General features: G+C 39.4%; 1 protein-coding gene across 1 annotated transcript in view; it reads left to right on the top strand.

The window, feature by feature from the left end:
• The window catches only part of POLA1 (DNA polymerase alpha 1, catalytic subunit), a 283,316-nt gene that overhangs the window by 16,129 nt on the left and 248,304 nt on the right, over window positions 1-18,883 (top strand). The window contains exons 7-17 of the mRNA XM_013976637.2: window positions 13-105; window positions 541-628; window positions 919-1,120; window positions 1,209-1,387; window positions 5,936-6,048; window positions 7,133-7,249; window positions 8,335-8,409; window positions 9,288-9,426; window positions 10,156-10,310; window positions 15,002-15,086; window positions 17,082-17,143. Coding sequence (XP_013832091.2) covers window positions 13-105; window positions 541-628; window positions 919-1,120; window positions 1,209-1,387; window positions 5,936-6,048; window positions 7,133-7,249; window positions 8,335-8,409; window positions 9,288-9,426; window positions 10,156-10,310; window positions 15,002-15,086; window positions 17,082-17,143 — 1,308 coding nt within the window. The remainder of the gene's footprint in view (window positions 1-12; window positions 106-540; window positions 629-918; window positions 1,121-1,208; window positions 1,388-5,935; window positions 6,049-7,132; window positions 7,250-8,334; window positions 8,410-9,287; window positions 9,427-10,155; window positions 10,311-15,001; window positions 15,087-17,081; window positions 17,144-18,883) is intronic.

Below are 18,883 nucleotides of genomic sequence, written 5' to 3'. Positions count from 1 at the left end.
ACCCCCTCCTAGACACCACAAATAACTCCACCACCTGTAATAATACCAAAAAAGAAAAGATCCAGTGGAGCTTCACTGAATCCTTTCTCTGTGCACACCCCCAAGGTATAGTGTGTGGAAATACCTTCAGTCTTGATTTACATTATTGCTTAAAACTTACGTTGTTGCTTTTCTGTGTGAGTGAAATGCCTTTGAATTTGTTCTTGTTTTTGTTTTAAATTAGGACTCCTGTTTCATTATATAGTTTCATACATTTCAAAAATAGCATGTGCCTGCTTTTTTCATAGTAAATTTTGTAGTAACTGGTATGTGTTTATTATAGGTATTACAACTGTGCTAAATGCAATCATTTTCTTCCTGGAAACAAGTGTTTTTTTCCCCTGTAAACCTAGGTAACAGTAAAATAATTGAAGCTGTTGCATTAATAATACATAAAATCGTTTTATAAATGGGAACTGTCATTATCTCTGGTCAGGGTAGGACAGTTGCGTATTTTTAGTACGCAGGTCTAACTGACTAAACATTTAAAAACATTGACAGGCAGCTCCTTCAGGAAAAACCACTCCCCCAGCCTCAAGGAAAGAGCCTTCATTAACTCCTGCTCCTCTTACATGTGCTGAATTTGCTGGTAAGTCTGCTGTCAAGCAGAATTGCAAGGGTGTTAAGCAGTTGCAAAGTGCTGTCAAAAGATGGAGGCCCCGTGAAGGAAGTGGAAAAGAATTTGAAGGGCTTGCAGTAGGCAGTTTCCCTGAGAAAGGTTTGAATTCATAGCAGGAAAAGTTAAAAACATCCGATTTGGGAATTGAAGAGTAAGGCAAATAACACGTGGGCCAGGGGTAGTCTGCTGGTGCACCGTCAGGGAAGCTTTTGTGGTCGCTGGAAGCAACACATGATGGGAATGTGTGATGCCATCCTCAGGAGAGCCCAGGCCGCCACTGTATACAGATGACAAGGAGGAGTCGGGGGCAATGGAATTTGAAGATGGCGACTTTGATGAGCCCATGGAAGCTGAGGAGGTGGATGTGGAGCCTGTGGCTGCCAAGACTTTGTGCCAAGAGAGGGAGCCAGCAGAGGAGGCAAAACAGAAGGCTGATTCTGGGAAAGGGACCACATTCTCCTCGTAAGAGCATTTTATGACTTCTTGGCCAAGTAGCACTACACTTACTCTGTTGGATTTTGTAAGGTTTTTGAAAATGTGATTTTTGCAGAGCAAGTTTTCTCCCAGATGTGTCTTGTTGGGACATGGATCAGGAAGATGACAGCAGTTTCTCAGCCCCGGAAGTTCAAGTGGATTCCAGTCACCTCCCACTGGTAAAAGGAGCTGATGAGGAACAAGTATTTCAGTTTTATTGGCTGGATGCTTATGAAGATCCGTACAGCCAACCAGGTAATCATATATTTACATACAGTAACTGAATGTCTTTAACACAGAATGGCACCTTTCCCTGAAGTGCTTTAGTGATTGTAATTGGCACAGGCTCTGCCCTCATGTACATAGTAAAAGCGAATAACACTCATTTACTGTAAAGTTCGTGAGTCACCTGGATGGAGAGAGTTTGTGGTGTGAATAATCTTTACAGACTGTTATTCTGAAAACCGGTTATGTGTAATTTCGCAGTGTGTCCTTGGAATTCACCATTGATGTATCTGAACATATTGGAATGCACTTAAAGTGGAATCAATCACTAATTGGTTCCTTCAGCAGTGTGAACACCTGCCACATGCCAGGCCCTGAGATGGGGTGAACAAGCTGGGCAAATTCCCTGTCCTGGTGGAGCTTTCATTCTAGTGGGGTAAAGGCAGTTATTTGGGGGGTGACCAGGGAAGGCCTATCTGAGGAAATGACCATTGGGCTGGGTTTTGAGGTATGTTCAAAGCTGAGGAGAGAGTATTTCAGCCTGAGGAACCCAGAAGTGCACCGAGGAGAGAAAGGAGGAGACCTGAGTGGTTGAAGCAGAGTAGTCAGATGACAAGATTGGTTGGAAATCAAGTTGGAGAAAAGGCAAAGCCTGGACAGTGAGGGACCTTGAAAGCTGTGTTGAGGAGTTGAGACCTTACTTTAGTAACAGTGGCAAGGCAGGGGAGGATTTTCAGTGTGGGGTGCAGGGGTGAGGGGTAGAGTGGGGCCATGGTTGGGTTTACATTTGAACAGGAACCATGTGGTTTACGTGGAGAAAAGCCTGCACGTGTGTGGATGTGGCCAGGGCCAGAGTAGGGAGTGTAGAAGACCTGAAGATCAGTCTATCCAGGGCAGGTGTGGAGAAGGAGAGAAGTCAGTTCTTTTTACTTGTGCTTTGATATGAACTTGATGATAGATGGATGTGGTGTTTGAGAGAAAGGAGGAATCAAGGCTAAGTTGCAGGTCCTCCTCCGAATGAACTTTTACTACGAATCCAGACTCACAGAGAGCCAGGAGGGCTCCCGTTTCCTCTGTGCTATTTGAGCCCTTCTGCACTGTGGGGCCAGGCAGGACAAGGCATGTCAGATTCAGAAAAAAGACAGTATACACCCTTAAACAGTTACCTTTATTCAGATCCATATCTGAATTGAAGGGCAGGTACAAACTGAATTTTTCCAAATGATTTCCTGAGGACTAAGTATTAAACTGTCAGATTTGGAGCCAGATTTACCACCGAGATACTCAGGGATTGGCTTGCACTGGGAAAATGGTACTGGTCTTCTGGGAGGCGGCAGTATTAATATGCTCCATTTATCAAAGGGTTGAAACTTGCACAGCTGCTTGAGCAGCAAACTGCCATGTGTTCGTTGCTCAGGTGAAGATGTCAGCAGTCTTAGAAATGGTATCTCATCTACTTAAGCTCTAGGGCAAGACCAGCTGGTTAGATGCTCTTACCTCTTTGACTGTTTTGTAACTTGCTGGTGCCAGTGGGCTGGCAAGTGTGATTTCATGAGGCTTTGGAAATTAAACCCAGGACGGCTCTATTGTACAGCTTCCAGGGACCTCCCTGAAGCACAGCCTCATAGCCAGTACTCTGGAATTGGGTGAATGGTGGGCCTGCCCATCCCGGAGCCACCCCCCTGTGCCTTACTGTATCCATTCCTTGCAGGATTTTATTCCCTGACTTGATTTCATAGTCCCATCAAAACCAGAAATCTGAGAGCCCGCCTTGAGTCCCCTCCCCTCCTCCCTTTCCTCACCAAGTCTTACTCATTTTATCCTCCTAAACTAGACAAGCTGTCTTCTCACAACTTCTACCCTTGAGCCCTTCCTGCTCCCAACACCAACCTCTTCATTGACTCCTCAGCTGTCATCCCTCACATGGCGACCTGAATGATGGCTTCGGACATCAGTTCTTCATTACAGAAAATCCACAGTGGCTGCTGCATGCAACTTACAGTCCAAATTCCTTAACAAGGCTTCTCTTGGCTGCTGTGTGGGACTTCTGTGTCCTAGAATAGTCTGTACCTGCTGCTCTTTATACCATATCCCTTTCCTTCCTCACCTGACTCCCCCCACCCCCAGTATTGTCTCCTGGAATTTTCCTAGTCCTCCAAACTGGCCTAAGAGCCCCTTCTGTGACCCCCATCATACCCTAACCATAGTCATGGATGGGCCTTTTCAACCACTATTGGGAAATACTTCGCAGTTGAAAGAGGTATCAGTCTGTTATTGGCCTGTCTTCTTATTGCTAGGTTAAAAGGAGATTTCTAGTGCTGCAAAAGGTGTCAGAAATCATCATCTCTAGTTATACACTTAAAGCAGTGGAAGCTGAGGCTCCAAAAGGTAAAGTGGTCAGCTCCCCAGTTGCAGAGGGCTCGGCTTCGCACCCGCAATCCACTCTGTGATTCCATGGTGCTTCTGAAGTTTTGTCCTCTGTGATTGATGCCAACGGGTTAAATAAGATGGCTTTAAAAAAATAGTCCTGTAATCTCAGAGGGTTGAACAGTTTCATCTTGATAGCAGGTAATGATCACTGAGCCTTGCTGAAATCAATGCTGCTAATAAAAACGAAGTACTCCCAAAGACCCTGTTATTGTTTCTCACTTTCTTACAGATTCTAAGTAAGTCAGTTGTTGCTGAATGCTCCATAATTATGAAAAGAATCTTACTCTTTGCATATGGGAAGATATCCTGTCTTCATTATGACTTTTTCAAGGTTGAATAATCCTGACTGCACCTGGCTTCAGCTAGTAACTTTAAGGGGAATGTAATCTTTGTTTACCATGATCTTTTTGTGGCAAATGAGGCATAAACAGTGTCAAATGTGTTGCATGAAGTGTGATATTAGTTTGACTGTAAAATGAGCTATTTGAATCTTTGAATTCAATATTAGGGTCTTTATTTTTCTTTGCATAGAATTTTATTTTTTCATCTCTAACTGTTGTGAGGATGACTTTTAATTTTCTGAGCTACTGTGACTTTTTTCTTTTTTAATCATCCCCACAGTCCTCCCTTCCCTCTCCCCTATCTTCCCCCCACCGCCGCCTCTTTTACCCCAGCTGAAAATTACACAACTCTTCTAAGAAGTTTAATCATCTGCAGAAATGAGAATTCTTAGATGGTCTTATTTCTACTAGAACATGTGACAAAAGGAAGCACTGATGAACTATCTTGTGAAACTGGAGTAATTGGCCTTGTGAACAGTAGCCTTTGCTTGTGCCAGAATTTTCTTAGTGTCTCAGGCAAGTGGCCCTGTTGAATAGCTGTGTTGATGACTGCTGTCTAATTATGTACAGAGCCCAGGATTTTGCATAGTGGCCATCTCTTAGGTTGACTGTCAAATCTCTGGAGTCCTTTCTTTTTTTCCAACCTTTTATTTTGTATTGAGGTATAGCCAATTAACAAACAATGTTATGATAGTTTCAGGTGAACAGTGAAGGGACTCAACCATTCATATACATGTATCCATTCTCCCCCAAACACTCCTCCCATCCAAGCTGCCATATAACATTGAGCAGAGTACCCTGTGCTGTACTGCAGGTCCTTGTTGGTTATCCATTTTAAATATAGCAGTGCAGAGTCATTTTTTGATGGCTAGTTTTCATGAACAGTGACTTGATGTCCAGGCTTGGTCTACTTTGTGGTGTACATCACTTAGGGATCTCAAAAAGAGCTTCTTTCTTGATTTGGTTACTAGACCATTTGTTAAACTGAGATAGGAGAGAAAGGAATAATACAAATGCTTTCCAGCCAGATGTCTTTGGTAGTCTATGAAGTAGAAAGGGTGAATTAGGAGATAATAGTTGAGCTCTGAGATATTTACTATTATATGCAATAAGATATGAAATGAGTTATGTTTTTCCAAAACACAATTTTATGTACAGAAGACTACTGATATACCATACATAGTTATCCTTACATAGAAATGTTAGTTTTTGTTGGTAAGTACAAGTGCTGAAAAGGAATTTAGTATTCTCAGAGTTCTCACAAGAGGTTTAAATAGGAAATTTGTTGGAGAATAGATTGCTTTTTTGATTTCTCTTAATCTGGGTGATCCTGGTTCTAGGGAAAATGTTTTTCCCCCTGCACTGATCTAGGATGTCTCCCTAGTTTTCGAGGTGTGTCTGCATTGAGGTGGCATGTCTAATTCCCCAGGGGTTTCTGCACCGATGCAGGGTGTCTACTCAGACCTGGGATGTCACCCTGATAGCTGAGGCTTGTCTGCATTTATCTGGGATGTTTCCCTACTTCTAGGGCGAATGTTTCCACCAAGTTAGATCCTCACTCTATTCCCTGTCATCCCGGCGGTCCCAGGTTTTACCGGTGTGATACTGCCATACAGCATAGGTACTGAGTAAAGGAATTGGTCTTTGAGATTGGGTAGTAGTGGGTAGTAGATACTAATTTGATGTAGAAAATGACTTAACATGAAAGCATACATGTGTGGATACATTGAGTGAGCTTTTATGTCATCCCTTTAATGTGATATAATTGAAATGTTTACTGTTTCATGATTTTTACTTATTCTTTCAGGTGTGGTATTTCTGTTTGGCAAAGTCTGGATCGAATCTGCTGAAACCCACGTGAGCTGTTGTGTCATGGTGAAAAACATTGAGCGAACGCTCTGTTTCCTTCCCCGTGAAATGGTAACCCTTAGTACATAGCTTTTAATTCCAAGTGCATTCTATCTTCTGCCACCAACCTGGTCCTTCGATAGGGCTGTGACTTATCTACAACCTAGATGGTCCTTTGTTTTTTAAAAAATACTCCTGGTTCTTAGTTGTGGCATATGGGATCCAGTTCCTTGACCAGGGATCGAATCCCGGGCCCCCTGCATTGGGAGATGGAGTCTTAGCCACTGGACCACCAGGGAAGTCCCTTTATAGTTCTTTCTTATTGCCTGGCTTATGACCCCCTGATTGTCAGCAGCTCCATTAGACATTTGGAAAAGTGGGGAAATGGAGTAAAATGCTGTTTTTCAACTTGTTAGAGCATCAAAGTACCTGAGTTTCAGTATATAAGGCTGTCTGTCTCTCAACTGTCCGTTTCCATATTTATCGGGGTTGAGAATATATGGCTCTAAAATAGGACATGACATTTGGCCCAGTTTTCATGCTTTTGCTATTTCCTCCACAGCCATTTGGTGGCTCAGAGGTTAAAGCGTCTGCCTGCTATGCGGGAGACCTGGGTTCGATCCCTGGGTCGGGAAGATTCCCTGGAGAAGGAAATGGCAACCCACTCCAGTATTCTTGCCTGGAGAATCCCATGGACGGAGGAGCCTGGTGGGCTACAGTCCACGGGGTCGCAAAGAGTCAGACACGACTGAGCGACTTTATTCACTCACTCCACAGCCATTTAACAGAGTCATTTCCATTTGCTGACCCTTTTTATTTGGCCTTAATATCCACACTCCCCTCTCAGCCCCAGCCCCTCCCCATCTCAGTTGAACTCTGAAGCATTTTGGTCAAGGTTTATAACATTATTCTCCCATTTTGTAGGATTGATCATCTTTATCTCTGGTTTGCTTTTATGATGTCATTGGGAGGAATTGGGCACTGGATTTAGTATATTTTTGGGTTCATTTGTATCTTTGAACTCACCTTGTTCTATTAGATGTTTGAGTGGGTAAAGATGAAAATTGATTTAGACTGGGTTTCTGGTAGTCAAGAAGATCTTATTTACAGATACTTTTTTCCCCTCCCCTTGCCTGCCCTCCCCACGGGAAAGCAGAAAGTTAATCTAAATACTGGGAAAGAAAGTGGAACTCCAGTTACCATGAAGGATGTTTATGATGAATTTGATGAGAAAATAGCAGCAAAATATAAGATTATGAAATTCAAGTCCAAGGTTTGTATTTGGTGATAATTTTTTCGGTTCTGTGTATTAGTTGTTTGTTAGTTTCCTGATTTATGGAAATTTCATAGATGTCAATATAAAACCATGTTAGATGCATAAAAACAGTTTTGTCTTTCTCTTTAAATTGTAGAAAATAATGTTCCTTGGTTTGAATAAAAAGGTAACATGTAGTAAAGTAATGGCTTCCAATACTTGAAGCATATCTTGTCTTCTTATTCTGAAATGGAGGAGAAACTGTTCTCATCTTGTTTATATTGGTTTATTGCTAAGTTGTCTTGGTCACAAGGTTAAATCTTTAAAAGTCAGGAACTGTGATTCTATTTCTGATAGAATAAATTTCTTCTACTCATGTGATACATATTGATTAGTTAGTTGTCTTGATTGTAGTGAGATATTGATGCCCTTGGCCATAGTTGTAGGGCTTAATTCCCTCAGGACACTGGCTATTAACAGTGTTTGTAATAAAGGGAGGATTGAGTTGCTGAAGATGAGGCTAACTGAACTATTTGAGCTTTGACTTGTGGCTGATGGATCAAGTCTCTCTAAAGTTCCAGAAGCAATGTGATGTAATGGTAAAGAGTGTAGGGACTGGTGCTTTAAGTGCTAGCTCTACCACATTCTGGTCTGTGACCTTGGACGAGTGCTGAGTGACTTCTCTGGGCCTCTTTCTTCACCTGAGAAATGGGGCCCTGTTTCAAGAGCTTTTGGAAGAGTAAAGTCAGTTAATTGATACTGGATCAGTCCTTGGTGTACAGTAAGCACTCAGTACATGTATGCTGTAATTATAATGTTTATTACTAATTTTTCTAGCAAGATGGAGTTGCTTAGTATCAAAGAGTAGCAAATGATTTAGTGCATCGACATTGTAAACATTTTTAATGTTTCATTGCCTGTCTTGAATGCAAATATTTCTACATTCTCTAGTGTCCCAAAGAAGTCTTAAATATTTTGTCACTAGGTATTTTTCATCCCAGATGAAAGGGGGGGAAAGATGCTTTTTTGGTGTATTTAATGCTTATCAATTTAATTTTTGAAGTTTCTTTGTCTTAATGATTTTTAACTATCAACTTACCCAGGTAGTGGAAAAGAACTATGCTTTTGAGATACCTGATGTTCCGGAGAAATCTGAGTACTTGGAAGTTAGATACTCGGTAAGTCAAATAAAGAAAATGAATGGATTTGGGTTGAAAATGGCATTTTCCTATTTTTGAGTTTTCAGCGGCTTTTAATTAGGAGTACTGGCAGGGCTCTTCAAACTCACAGTTCACTGAAGTGAACTTATAGTCATGAATAATTAAAATGAATAAAATGAATTTAAATATGTAGACTATGGGTTATATTGCCTTTCTCTGCTTTCAAGTATGCATTTGTAAAAACATAAGTTGAAATGACACAACTGTTTGTCTAGTGGAACGAATGCACAAGATGGAGTTGAACATCATTAGTCTGTTGAAGTGTCCGTCTGAGCAGTGAAAAGGTGAGAGGAGAGCATCAGTAGTGTTGCCATAGTGCTGCTCTTGCTCCTGTGACAGACAAGGTCACTGCTGCAGGTTGTTAATTAAGTGGACCTTAACCTCTCTTTACTTCCGTTCTAGTGTTTTGATCTCATGATGTTGGAAAAGGGAAACTTAAGAAATGTCTGACAGTGGTGTTGTAAAGCACCATGGAAGCATTTTGAATGATTCTCATTCCCTTGCTTTCATTCTTCTAATGGAGTTGTACTTATTTGGCTATTCGTCAGTAAGGCATGTACAGCTTTGGACAGAAATCCTCTTTTGAGGGAGCTTCTTGGCCCATTTTTCTTCTAATGGGTGTCATCAAGATGCATTATTTTGTCATTGTGATTTGTTTTTGTTTCGTGCTGTGAATTGTTTTGGATTTCATATGTGGCAAATTACATTTCATATATATCAAAGAGGTTTCTTCTGGTGGTTCATAGACTTTTGTTTATTTCAAATACAGAGTTTGGAAAATGTGAAGTAATAGTTTTAAGAAAAAAAAAAGATTTTTTTTTCTTTGCCTTTTTCAGGCTGAAATGCCACAGCTTCCTCAGGATTTGAAAGGAGAAACTTTTTCTCATGTATTTGGGACCAACACATCCAGCCTGGAACTGTTCTTAATGAACAGAAAGATCAAAGGACCTTGTTGGCTTGAAGTGAAAAATCCACGTAAGGAGACATTTACTTTCAGAATACTCAGTAAATTGCTAATAGATGTGGTTTTTAGACGTTAAAGACTTGGGCTCTTAATTTCAGTGTGACCACTACCTTTTTTATGTTTGTTTCTTTAAGATTTTCCTTGAAGTATGTTTGAAATCACTCTTTTGTTTTGATGCTTTACATTTTAATGGGAGGGAAACCTTAGTTAACCTAGACAGACATTCGGGCATGTCCTTCATTGTGTTGCTATCATTGTGGCCTTCCGACCTGGCTGACATGGCCCAGTTGTTCAACATGGTGAACTGCTTACTTCTGAAGGAGCGAAATTTCACTGCCCAGTGCGGGTAGTGTGTGTATGGTCTCTTACCTGGTGTTTTTCAGTATTTGCATTTATGATACTCTGTTTTGTCTTCATAAATTTCTTAAAACTTTTTTTTTGGATTCCTCTAAGCAGTGTTTTTGTTCTTATAAACCTCTTTGGAGTCTTGGATTTTTTTGAAAAGTCAGGTGAAAGCTGTGGACTTTTTTCCCAGGAAAATGAACATATATGTACATACACACACGAAGATTTATATACAATCCAATAATGTGGTTTATTTTTAGTTAGATGTTATTATAAGACCTTCTTAGTAGAAGGTAGGATTGAAGACCATCTCAGTTAATTACAGATGTCTTAATTATAATGGCTTTTCTTTTTCAGCAAATAGCTATTGATTTATTGTATCTATTCTCTTTCAGAGCTCTTGAATCAGCCAATCAGTTGGTGTAAAGTTGAGGCAATGGTCTTGAAACCGGACCTGGTGAACGTAATTAAGGATGTCGGTCCTCCTTCAGTTGTGGTCATGTCTTTGAGCATGAAGACAATGCAGAATGCAAAGACACATGAAAATGAGGTAAAGAAATAGGGCAGATTTTGTACCTAGGCTTAGGGTACGATGCTTCTTGAAATTGTACAGTTCCTCTGTAAGAGAAGGTTGTTTTTTGTGGAAGGGAAAGAATACTAATTCACTGCCAAACTCCATGTTGAAGAATGAATTGAATTTGATGTTGGAGCTTTTTTCCCCAAAAGACTTAAATTGCTGGACTGACTTTTTGTTTTTTAAATTTTTTTTATTTTGGAGAACTCCACATGGACATAGAATAATATAATCAACTCCTCTGTACCCATCACTCATATTCACCAGTTAGCAAGATTTTGTCACAGTTGTTTATCACCCCCCTTCTTTTTTTTCCTCCTGAAGTATTTTAAAGCTAATCTCAGACATTGACCGTTTTACCCTTGTATACTTTGGTATGCATCCCTTAACATGCACACTTTCTTATAGAATACCATTTGTTGTTGTTGTTGTTGTTGTTCAGTCTCTTAAGTCATGTCCAACTCTTTGCAACCCCATGGACTGCAGCACTCCAGGCTTCTCTGTCCTCTGCTATCTTCTGGAGTTTACTCAAACTCATGTCCATTGAGTCGGTGATGCCATCCAACCATCTCATCCCCTGTTGTCCCCTTCTCCTCCTGCTCTCAATCTTTCCCAACATCAGGGTCTTTTCTAGTGATTTGGCTCTTCATATCTGGTGGCCAAAGTATTGGAGCTTCAGAATCAGTACTTCCATGAACATTGAGGGTTGATTTCCTTTAGGATTGACTGGTTTGATCTCCTTGTAGTCCAAGGGACTTTCAAGAGTCTTCTCCGACACTACAGTTCAAAGGCATCAGTTCTTTGGCCCTCAGCCTTCTTTATTGTCCAGCTCTCACATCTGTATGTGACTATTGGAAAAGCCATACCTTTGACTGTGTGGACCTGTGTCAGCAAAGTAATGTTTCTGCTTTTTAAGTTACTTATTTTTATAAATTTTTTGTTACTTATTTTTGCTTCTTCTTTTATGAAATATCATTATAAATTCATGGACTTTGTATATACTTAGTATATTTCAATCTGTTGCAATCAATAATTTTTTTATTTGCTGCTTAAATTGTCTCTTTTTGGTCAGTGGGAACTTCTTTATGTTTGTTTGTAAAATCCTTTTGGCATTGATAGGGATTTTTTTTAAAGCAGCATTTTGGCACTGTTTTTTCCTTTTGTATGTGATTTGAACTTTTAATAATAGTTGATATAGTAGATAGTTAATAGTTAAAGTGTTAGAGGAAACTTTAATTAGTTTAAAAAAATCCATCATCCAGAGTGAGGTTTCTAAATACCATTTCCCAAGAAAGGAAATGGGGTTTTGTGAAAAAGTAGCTGATTCAGGGCAGTAATTGTCCAAGGTAAGCCTGGAACGTCTTGTTATACCAGAAGGCATGGACATTATTAAAATCTACTAAAGGCATGTCAGAAGGACTCAGGAAACAACTTAAAATAATTTCCTTTGTCAAAGATGGAGCAATTTGAGCATGTATAACTGCAACAGATTGAAACACATGACTTCATAATGATACTGTAAACACAGGACTACACTGTTCACTGTGAAGTAAGCTAGGTAACCAACTCATTATTTTGAAAATTGGTAAATGAATTGAATCAAACATTTATCTTGACTTTTTTGAACATACATTGTACCTCAGGTAACCAAATGATCAGTGGAGGGAGGTTTACCTTCGTAGCTTTCCAGTTAGTAAATGATGAAGGAAGAATTGCATCTAGCTACTTTGCAATCCATAATGAGATAAATGATCTAGGTTTGATTTCCAGAGGCTGCTAATATCACTAGAACAGAGGTAATCAGACATGACGTGATAACTAGTGGTGGTAATGGTGGTTTAGTCCATGATGATCAGTAGCAACTCCAAAGAATTCTTGCCAAAAATTGAATCAGGTTTTGATTAATATAAATATAAATACGAATATACAGGCTGTACAGAAACAGGAACATCTTAAATGATTCTTGGGATACAAGCAGCAGAATTTATAATGGAGGACACTATGGGATAAAGCAACCCAGTTTCTTCAACAAATAAATTGTAGAGAAGTAACAGAAGCAGAAGATATTAAGAAGAGGTGGCAAGAATACACAGAAGAACTGTACAGAAAAGAGCTTCATGACCCAGAAAATCATGATGGTGTGTTCACTCACCTAGAGCCAGACATCCTGGAATGTGAAGTCAAGTGGGCCTTAGAAAGCATCACTACGCACAAAGCTAGTGGAGGTGATGGAGTTCCAGTTGAGCTATTTCAAATCCTGAAAGATGATGCTGTGAAAGTGCTGCACTCAATATGCCAGCAAATTTGGAAAACTCAGCAGTGGCCACAGGACTGGAAAAGGTCAGTTTTCACTCCAATCCCAAAGAAAGGCAATGCCAAAGAATGCTCAAACTACCGCACAATTGCACTCATCTCACATGCTAGTAAAATGATGCTCAAAATTCTCCAAGCTAGGCTTCAGCTGTACGTGAACCGTGAACTTCTAGATGTTCAAGCTGGTTTTAGAAAAGGCAGAGGAACCAGAGATCAAACTGCCAACATGTGGTGGATCATCGAAAAAGCAAGAGAGTTCCAGAAAAACATCTATTTCTGCTTTATTGACTATACCAAAGCCTTTGACTGTGTGGATCACAATAAAATGTGGAAAATTCTGAAAGAGATGGGCATACAAGACCACCTGACCTGCCTGTTGAGAAACCTGTATGCAGGTCAGGAAGCAACAGTTATAATTGAACATGGAACAACAGACTGGTTCCAAATTGTAAAAGGAGTACATCAAGGCTGTATATTGTCCCCCTGCTTATTTAACTTCTATGCAGAGTACATCATGAGAAACGCTGGGCTGGAGGAAGCACAAGCTGGAATCAAGATTGCCGGGAGAAATATCAATAACCTCAGATATGCAGATGACACCACCCTTATGGCAGAAAGTGAAGAGGAACTAAAGAGCCTCTTGATGAAAGTGAAAGAGGAGAGTGAAAAAGTTGGCTTAAAGCTCAACATTCAGAAAACGAAGATCATGGCATCTGGTCCCATCACTTCGTGGCAAATAGATGGGTAAACAGTGAAAACAGTGTCAGACTATTGTTTTGGGCCCCAAAATCACTGCAGATGGTGACTGCAGCCATGACATTAAAAGACGCTTACTCCTTGGAAGGAAGGTTATGACCAACCAAGACAACATATTGAAAAGCAGAGACATTACATTGCCAACAAAGGTCCGTCTAGTCAAGGCTATGGTTTTTCCAGTGGTCATGTTTGGATGTGAGAGTTGGACTGTGAAGAAGGCTGAGTGACGAAGAATTGATGCTTTTAAACTGTGTTGTTGGAGAAGACTCTTGAGAGTCCCTTGGACTGCAAGGAGATCCACCCAGTCCATTCTAAAGGAGATTAGTCCTGGGTATTCATTGGAAGGACTGATGCTGAAGCTGAAACTCCAATACTTCGGCCACCTCATGTGAAGAGTGGACTCATTGGAAAAGACTCTGATGCTGGGAGGGATTGAGGGCAGGAGGAGAAGGGGACAACAGAAGATGAGATGGCTGGATGGCATCACCAACTTGATGGACATGAGTTTGAGTGAACTCCAGGAGTTGGTGATGGACAGGGAGGCCTGGTGTGCTATGATTCATGGGGTCTCAAAGAGTCAGACACGACTGATCAACTGACCTGAACTGGACTGAATAGATGGGGAGGAGTTGTGCTGAGACAGTTTTATTACATGTCAACCAGTTGCAAAGTATGTTGATAAATACAGTTGAGAAAGTTGGGAAGACACAAGAATTTGAATCCTGCCAGGATATTTAATCAGGGCTTCCCTGATAGCTCGGTTAAGAATCCACCTGCAATGCAGGAGAGCCCACTTCAGTTGCTGGGTCAGGAAGATCCCCTGGAGAAGGGATAAGCTACCCACTCCAGTATTCTTGGGTTTCCCTGGTGGCTCAGCTGGTAAAGGATTCACCTGCAATGCGGGAGACCTGGGTTCGATCCCTGAGTTGGGAAGATCCCCTGGAGAAGGGAAAGAATACTCCAGTATTCTTGCCTGGAGAATTCCATGAACTACAGTCCCAAGGGGTCGTAAAGTGTTGAATGTGACTGAGCGACTTCATTTTCACTTTCAAGGAATCACTGTTCATTGGCTTAGCTGGCATGATTGTATTGCATATGAAAAAACTTTTTTAAAGGCAGTCAACTGGGTGCGATTTTAACCCTCCAGGGGTCTTTTGGCCATGTCTTGGACAGTTTTGATTGTCACAACATGGAGACTGGGGAGTGGGGAGTGATGCTGTTGGCAGCCAGGGGAGCTAAATTTCCCACAATGCACTGAGCGGCCCCAACAACAAAGAATTATTTGGCCTAAAATGTCCACAGTGCTGAGGTTGAGAAACATTATTCATATATGAGAAACTGCTGAATTATTTCTGGATAAAGTGATAGGTAAGGATTTTGCTTCAAAATAATGTAGGGTAGGGCTATTTATGAGTTGATAATTTATGCTGGACGATTAGTATATGAGAGTTGATTTTTTAATTTTTTATTTAAATACTTTCATAATAAAAGTTAAAATATTATTATGGATTAAAATCTATATCTTTTTGTTCTTGGTGGTTTTGGTGAGAATGCAGACCACATAGTAGGCGTCTGATAAGTAATTTTCTTTTCTGCAGATTATTGCTGTGTCAGCGTTGGTCCATCACAGCTTTGCATTAGATAAAGCACCCCCACAGCCTCCCTTTCAGTCACACTTCTGTGGTATGTATTTTTTAAGCTGGTTTACTGATGGCTTAATTTTTGTTTTTCTTGTTTTTTTCTCTAGCTGTTGGTCAGTAACTTCAAAAAAATATTTTCAAGGGTAACTAGTTCATACTGCTAAGCAAATCTTTTTTTACATTGAAGTATAGTTGATTTACAGTACTGTGTTAATTTCAAGTGTATAAGAAGATTCACTTTTACGTATATATATCTTTTCAGATTATTTTCTATTATAGGTTATTATAAGGTATTTGACATAATTTTCTGTGTTACGCAGTAAATCCTTGTTGCTGATCTGTTTTATGCATGGTATTTATTAATCCCATACTCTAAATTTATCATACTCTTATGTATTTGTCTATTCTCTTAAGATTTACTCTTTTATAAACTTAGAAAATTGAGGTATAACTGACATGTAGAATTAGTTTCAGATGTACAACATAATGATGCCATATTTGTACATGTAGCAAAATGATCACTACAATAAGTCTCATTAATGTCCATCACTGTAGTTAGAATTTTTTTCCCTTGGTGATGAGAACTTCTGCGATTTTCTCTTTTAGCAACTTTCAAATATATTGTACAGGATTATTAACTGTAGTCACCATGCTGTACATTACATACCCAGGGCTTATTTAGTTTATCACTAATTGTACCCTTCACCTGTTTCATGCAACCCCCTCGCACTTTACCACTGTCTGTTTTCTGCATCTATGAGCTCATTTTTATCATTTTCTTTCGTTTTTTGAATCCACATTTAAGTGAGATCATATATTTGTTTATTTTTCTCTGTCTTATTTCTCTTAGCATAATGCTCTCTAGAGCCATCTGTGTTCTTGCAAATGACAAGTTACTGTTTTCATTATTTTCAGATAAATACTCAGAAGTGGAATTGCTGGATTATATGGTTGTTCTGTTTTTACGTTTTTGAGGAAACTCCATACTGTTTTCCACAGTGACTGCATCAGTTTAGATTCCCACCAACTGTGCACAAGGATTTCCTTTTCTCTCCATCCTCTCCAACACTTATCTCATCTCTTTTTGATAATAACATTTCTAACAGATGTGGGGTAACATCTCATTGTGGTTTTGGATTTCTCTGATGATTTGTAGTGTTGAGTATCCTTTCCTGTACCTGGTGTCCATCTATATAATGGCTATTCAGCTCTTCTGCCCATTTTTTGAGTATTTTTTTGTTGTTATATGCAGTTTAAAAAAATATATATATTGGATATTAATGCCTTATCAGATATATGATTTGCAGATATTTTCTCCCATTCAGTGGGTTGCCTTTGCATTTTGTTGATGGTTTCTTTTGATGTGTAGAACTTTGTACCTTGGTGTAGTCCTACTTGTTTATTTTTGCTTTTGATGCCTTTGGTTTTGGTGTCAAATCCAAAAAGTCATTGCTAAGACTGATGTCAAGGAGCTTACTGCCTATGTTTTTTTCTAGGAGTTATGTGGTTTCTGGTCTTGTATTCAGGTTTTTAATCCATTTTGAGTTAGTTTTTTGTGTATGGTATAAGGTAGTGGTTCAGTTCTTAATTGTTTTGTGTATGGCTGTCCAGTTTTCCCAATGTACTTTTTAGAAGAGATTGTCCTTTCTCTATTGTATAGTCTTGGCTCCTTAGTCATAAATTAATTGACTATGTTATGCACTATGTTAAGTTTATTTCTGGGCTCTCTATTTTGTTCCATTGTTCTATATGTCTGTTTTTATGCCTGTACCATACTGTTTTCATTACTGTAGCATTGTAATATAGTTTGAAATCAAGGTATGTGGTGCCTCCTGCTTTGTTGTTTCTCAAGTTTGCTTTGGCTATTCAAGGTCTAATGTGGTTCCCTATGAGTTTTAGGATAGTTTGTTTTGGTGATTCTTTAGACATTAAGGAGAATTTATATTAAGACGGTTTTCATTCAGAGACATTCAGTGTATGTGTACTTGAAATTGGATGAAGACAGGTGTTAGAATCTTTATTTTTTTCCTTTTTACAGTTGTGTCTAAACCAAAGGACTGCATTTTTCCATATGATTTCAAAGAAAGCATTAAAGAAAAGGTAAAGAACTCATTATTTATTCCTTTTAAACATGAAATATCTATTTGTTTAAAAAGAGAAGAGGAGAATGCTGTGGATTAGTAGAAATAAGCTGTTTTCTGTGTTAATTTGTTAGACCTATTCTTGTTAGATTGGACTATGGCATTAACCCATTAAAAATGTATTAGAAGTTTAAAACTGAAAACGTTTAACAGTGTTTAAATGTTTCACCTCCTGGAAATAATAGGATTTGACACCTTATTAATAGATGAGGGTCTCAAACCCTCCTTCAGATAGCTTAATTGGAAGCTTTTCCAAAATTGCATGATGACTTGATTACTGTTTTGGGTAAGTATTGGCTAAAGCCTGCCCCACCCTCTCACCCTCACCTCACTAGCTGGAAGGAAGTCAAGAGAAGTTGAGGATGCTGTGGATATTAAAGGTGACATTTATTGGGAAGGTTGTTGTGGGATGGCTATATTTGATTAGTGATCTCTAAGCTTCCAGTATACTCCATGAAGAAGCTTTCATGGATCCTTAAAATGGTGGTGGAGGGGGGGAGTAGTATAATATGAGGTTTTCATAAAAGTTCAGTTCAGTTGCTCAGTCGTGTCTGGACGATAGCACGCCAGGCCTCCCTGCCCATCATCAACTCCTGGAGTTTACTCAGATTCATGTCTGTTGAGTCGGTGATGCCAGCCAACCATCTCATCCTCTGTTGACCCCTTCTCCTCCTGCCCTCAATCTTTCCCAGCATCAGGGTCTTTTCACATGAGTCAGTTCTTCCAACCAGGTAGCCCAAGTATTGGAGTTTCAGTTTCAGCATCAGTCCTTAATGAATATTCAGGACTGATTTCCTTTAGGATGGACTGGTTGGATCTCCTTGCTGTCCAAGGGACTTTGAAGAATCTCCTCCAACACCACGGTTCAAAAGCATCAGTTCTTTGGTGCTCAGCTTTCTTTATAGTCCAAATCTCACATCCATACATGACTACTAGGAAAACCATAGCTTTGACTAGATGGACCTTTGTTGGCAAAGTAATGTCTCTGCTTTTTAATATGCTGTCTAGGTTGGTCATAACTTTTCTTCCAAGGAGTGTCTTTTAATTTCATGGCTGCAGTCATCATCTGCAGTGATTTTGGAGCCCAAAAAAATAGTCTGACAGACTTCATAAAAGTAAATGTATTCAATATAAAGAATTTCATTTTTGGAGAGTATGTTTTTTCCTTTATGAAATGCCTGTATTGGTAAATTTGTAGGTTATTTTTGTTTTTTTAATGTCTTCACTTGACAAAATTAATAGCAACCTGACTGGGTTCCACTTTAAAGTTTGAGAAGTCTAGTAGTCTGGGGGTACTATTGGATCAGGCTGTTATTTGTAAAGTGCCCTGAATTAGTAAGTAAAATGATCTAGGAAAATTCCATTAGAGTCAAACTGACATTTTTTTAGCTGAGCTAGTTGTAGAAAACATAGCCATCAACTTAAGTCTTAATAAAGTGCATCTTTTGAATACCTGATTTCTGTTGAGTTGTGGAAGCCTTTTGTGTGTAGCTAGGTTTTATTTATGCTTAAGACGGTTGTAGTTCTTACATGTATGTTTGTTTTTAGTCTAGTTTCTTATTTCTGGGTTTTTATACTGCTATTTGGGATTAATTTCTACAGTCCTTGGGATCTCTTTATGTGGTAAATACATAAATAGCAAAGTCTACCAGGAATTATATAGGAAATTAAATAATGTTTTTGATAGGTTCTCTGATTC

This window comes from Capra hircus (genome assembly GCF_001704415.2).
Source record: "Capra hircus breed San Clemente chromosome X unlocalized genomic scaffold, ASM170441v1, whole genome shotgun sequence".
Lineage (NCBI taxonomy): Eukaryota > Metazoa > Chordata > Mammalia > Artiodactyla > Bovidae > Capra > Capra hircus.
This window is presented reverse-complemented; position numbering and strand designations above follow the sequence as displayed.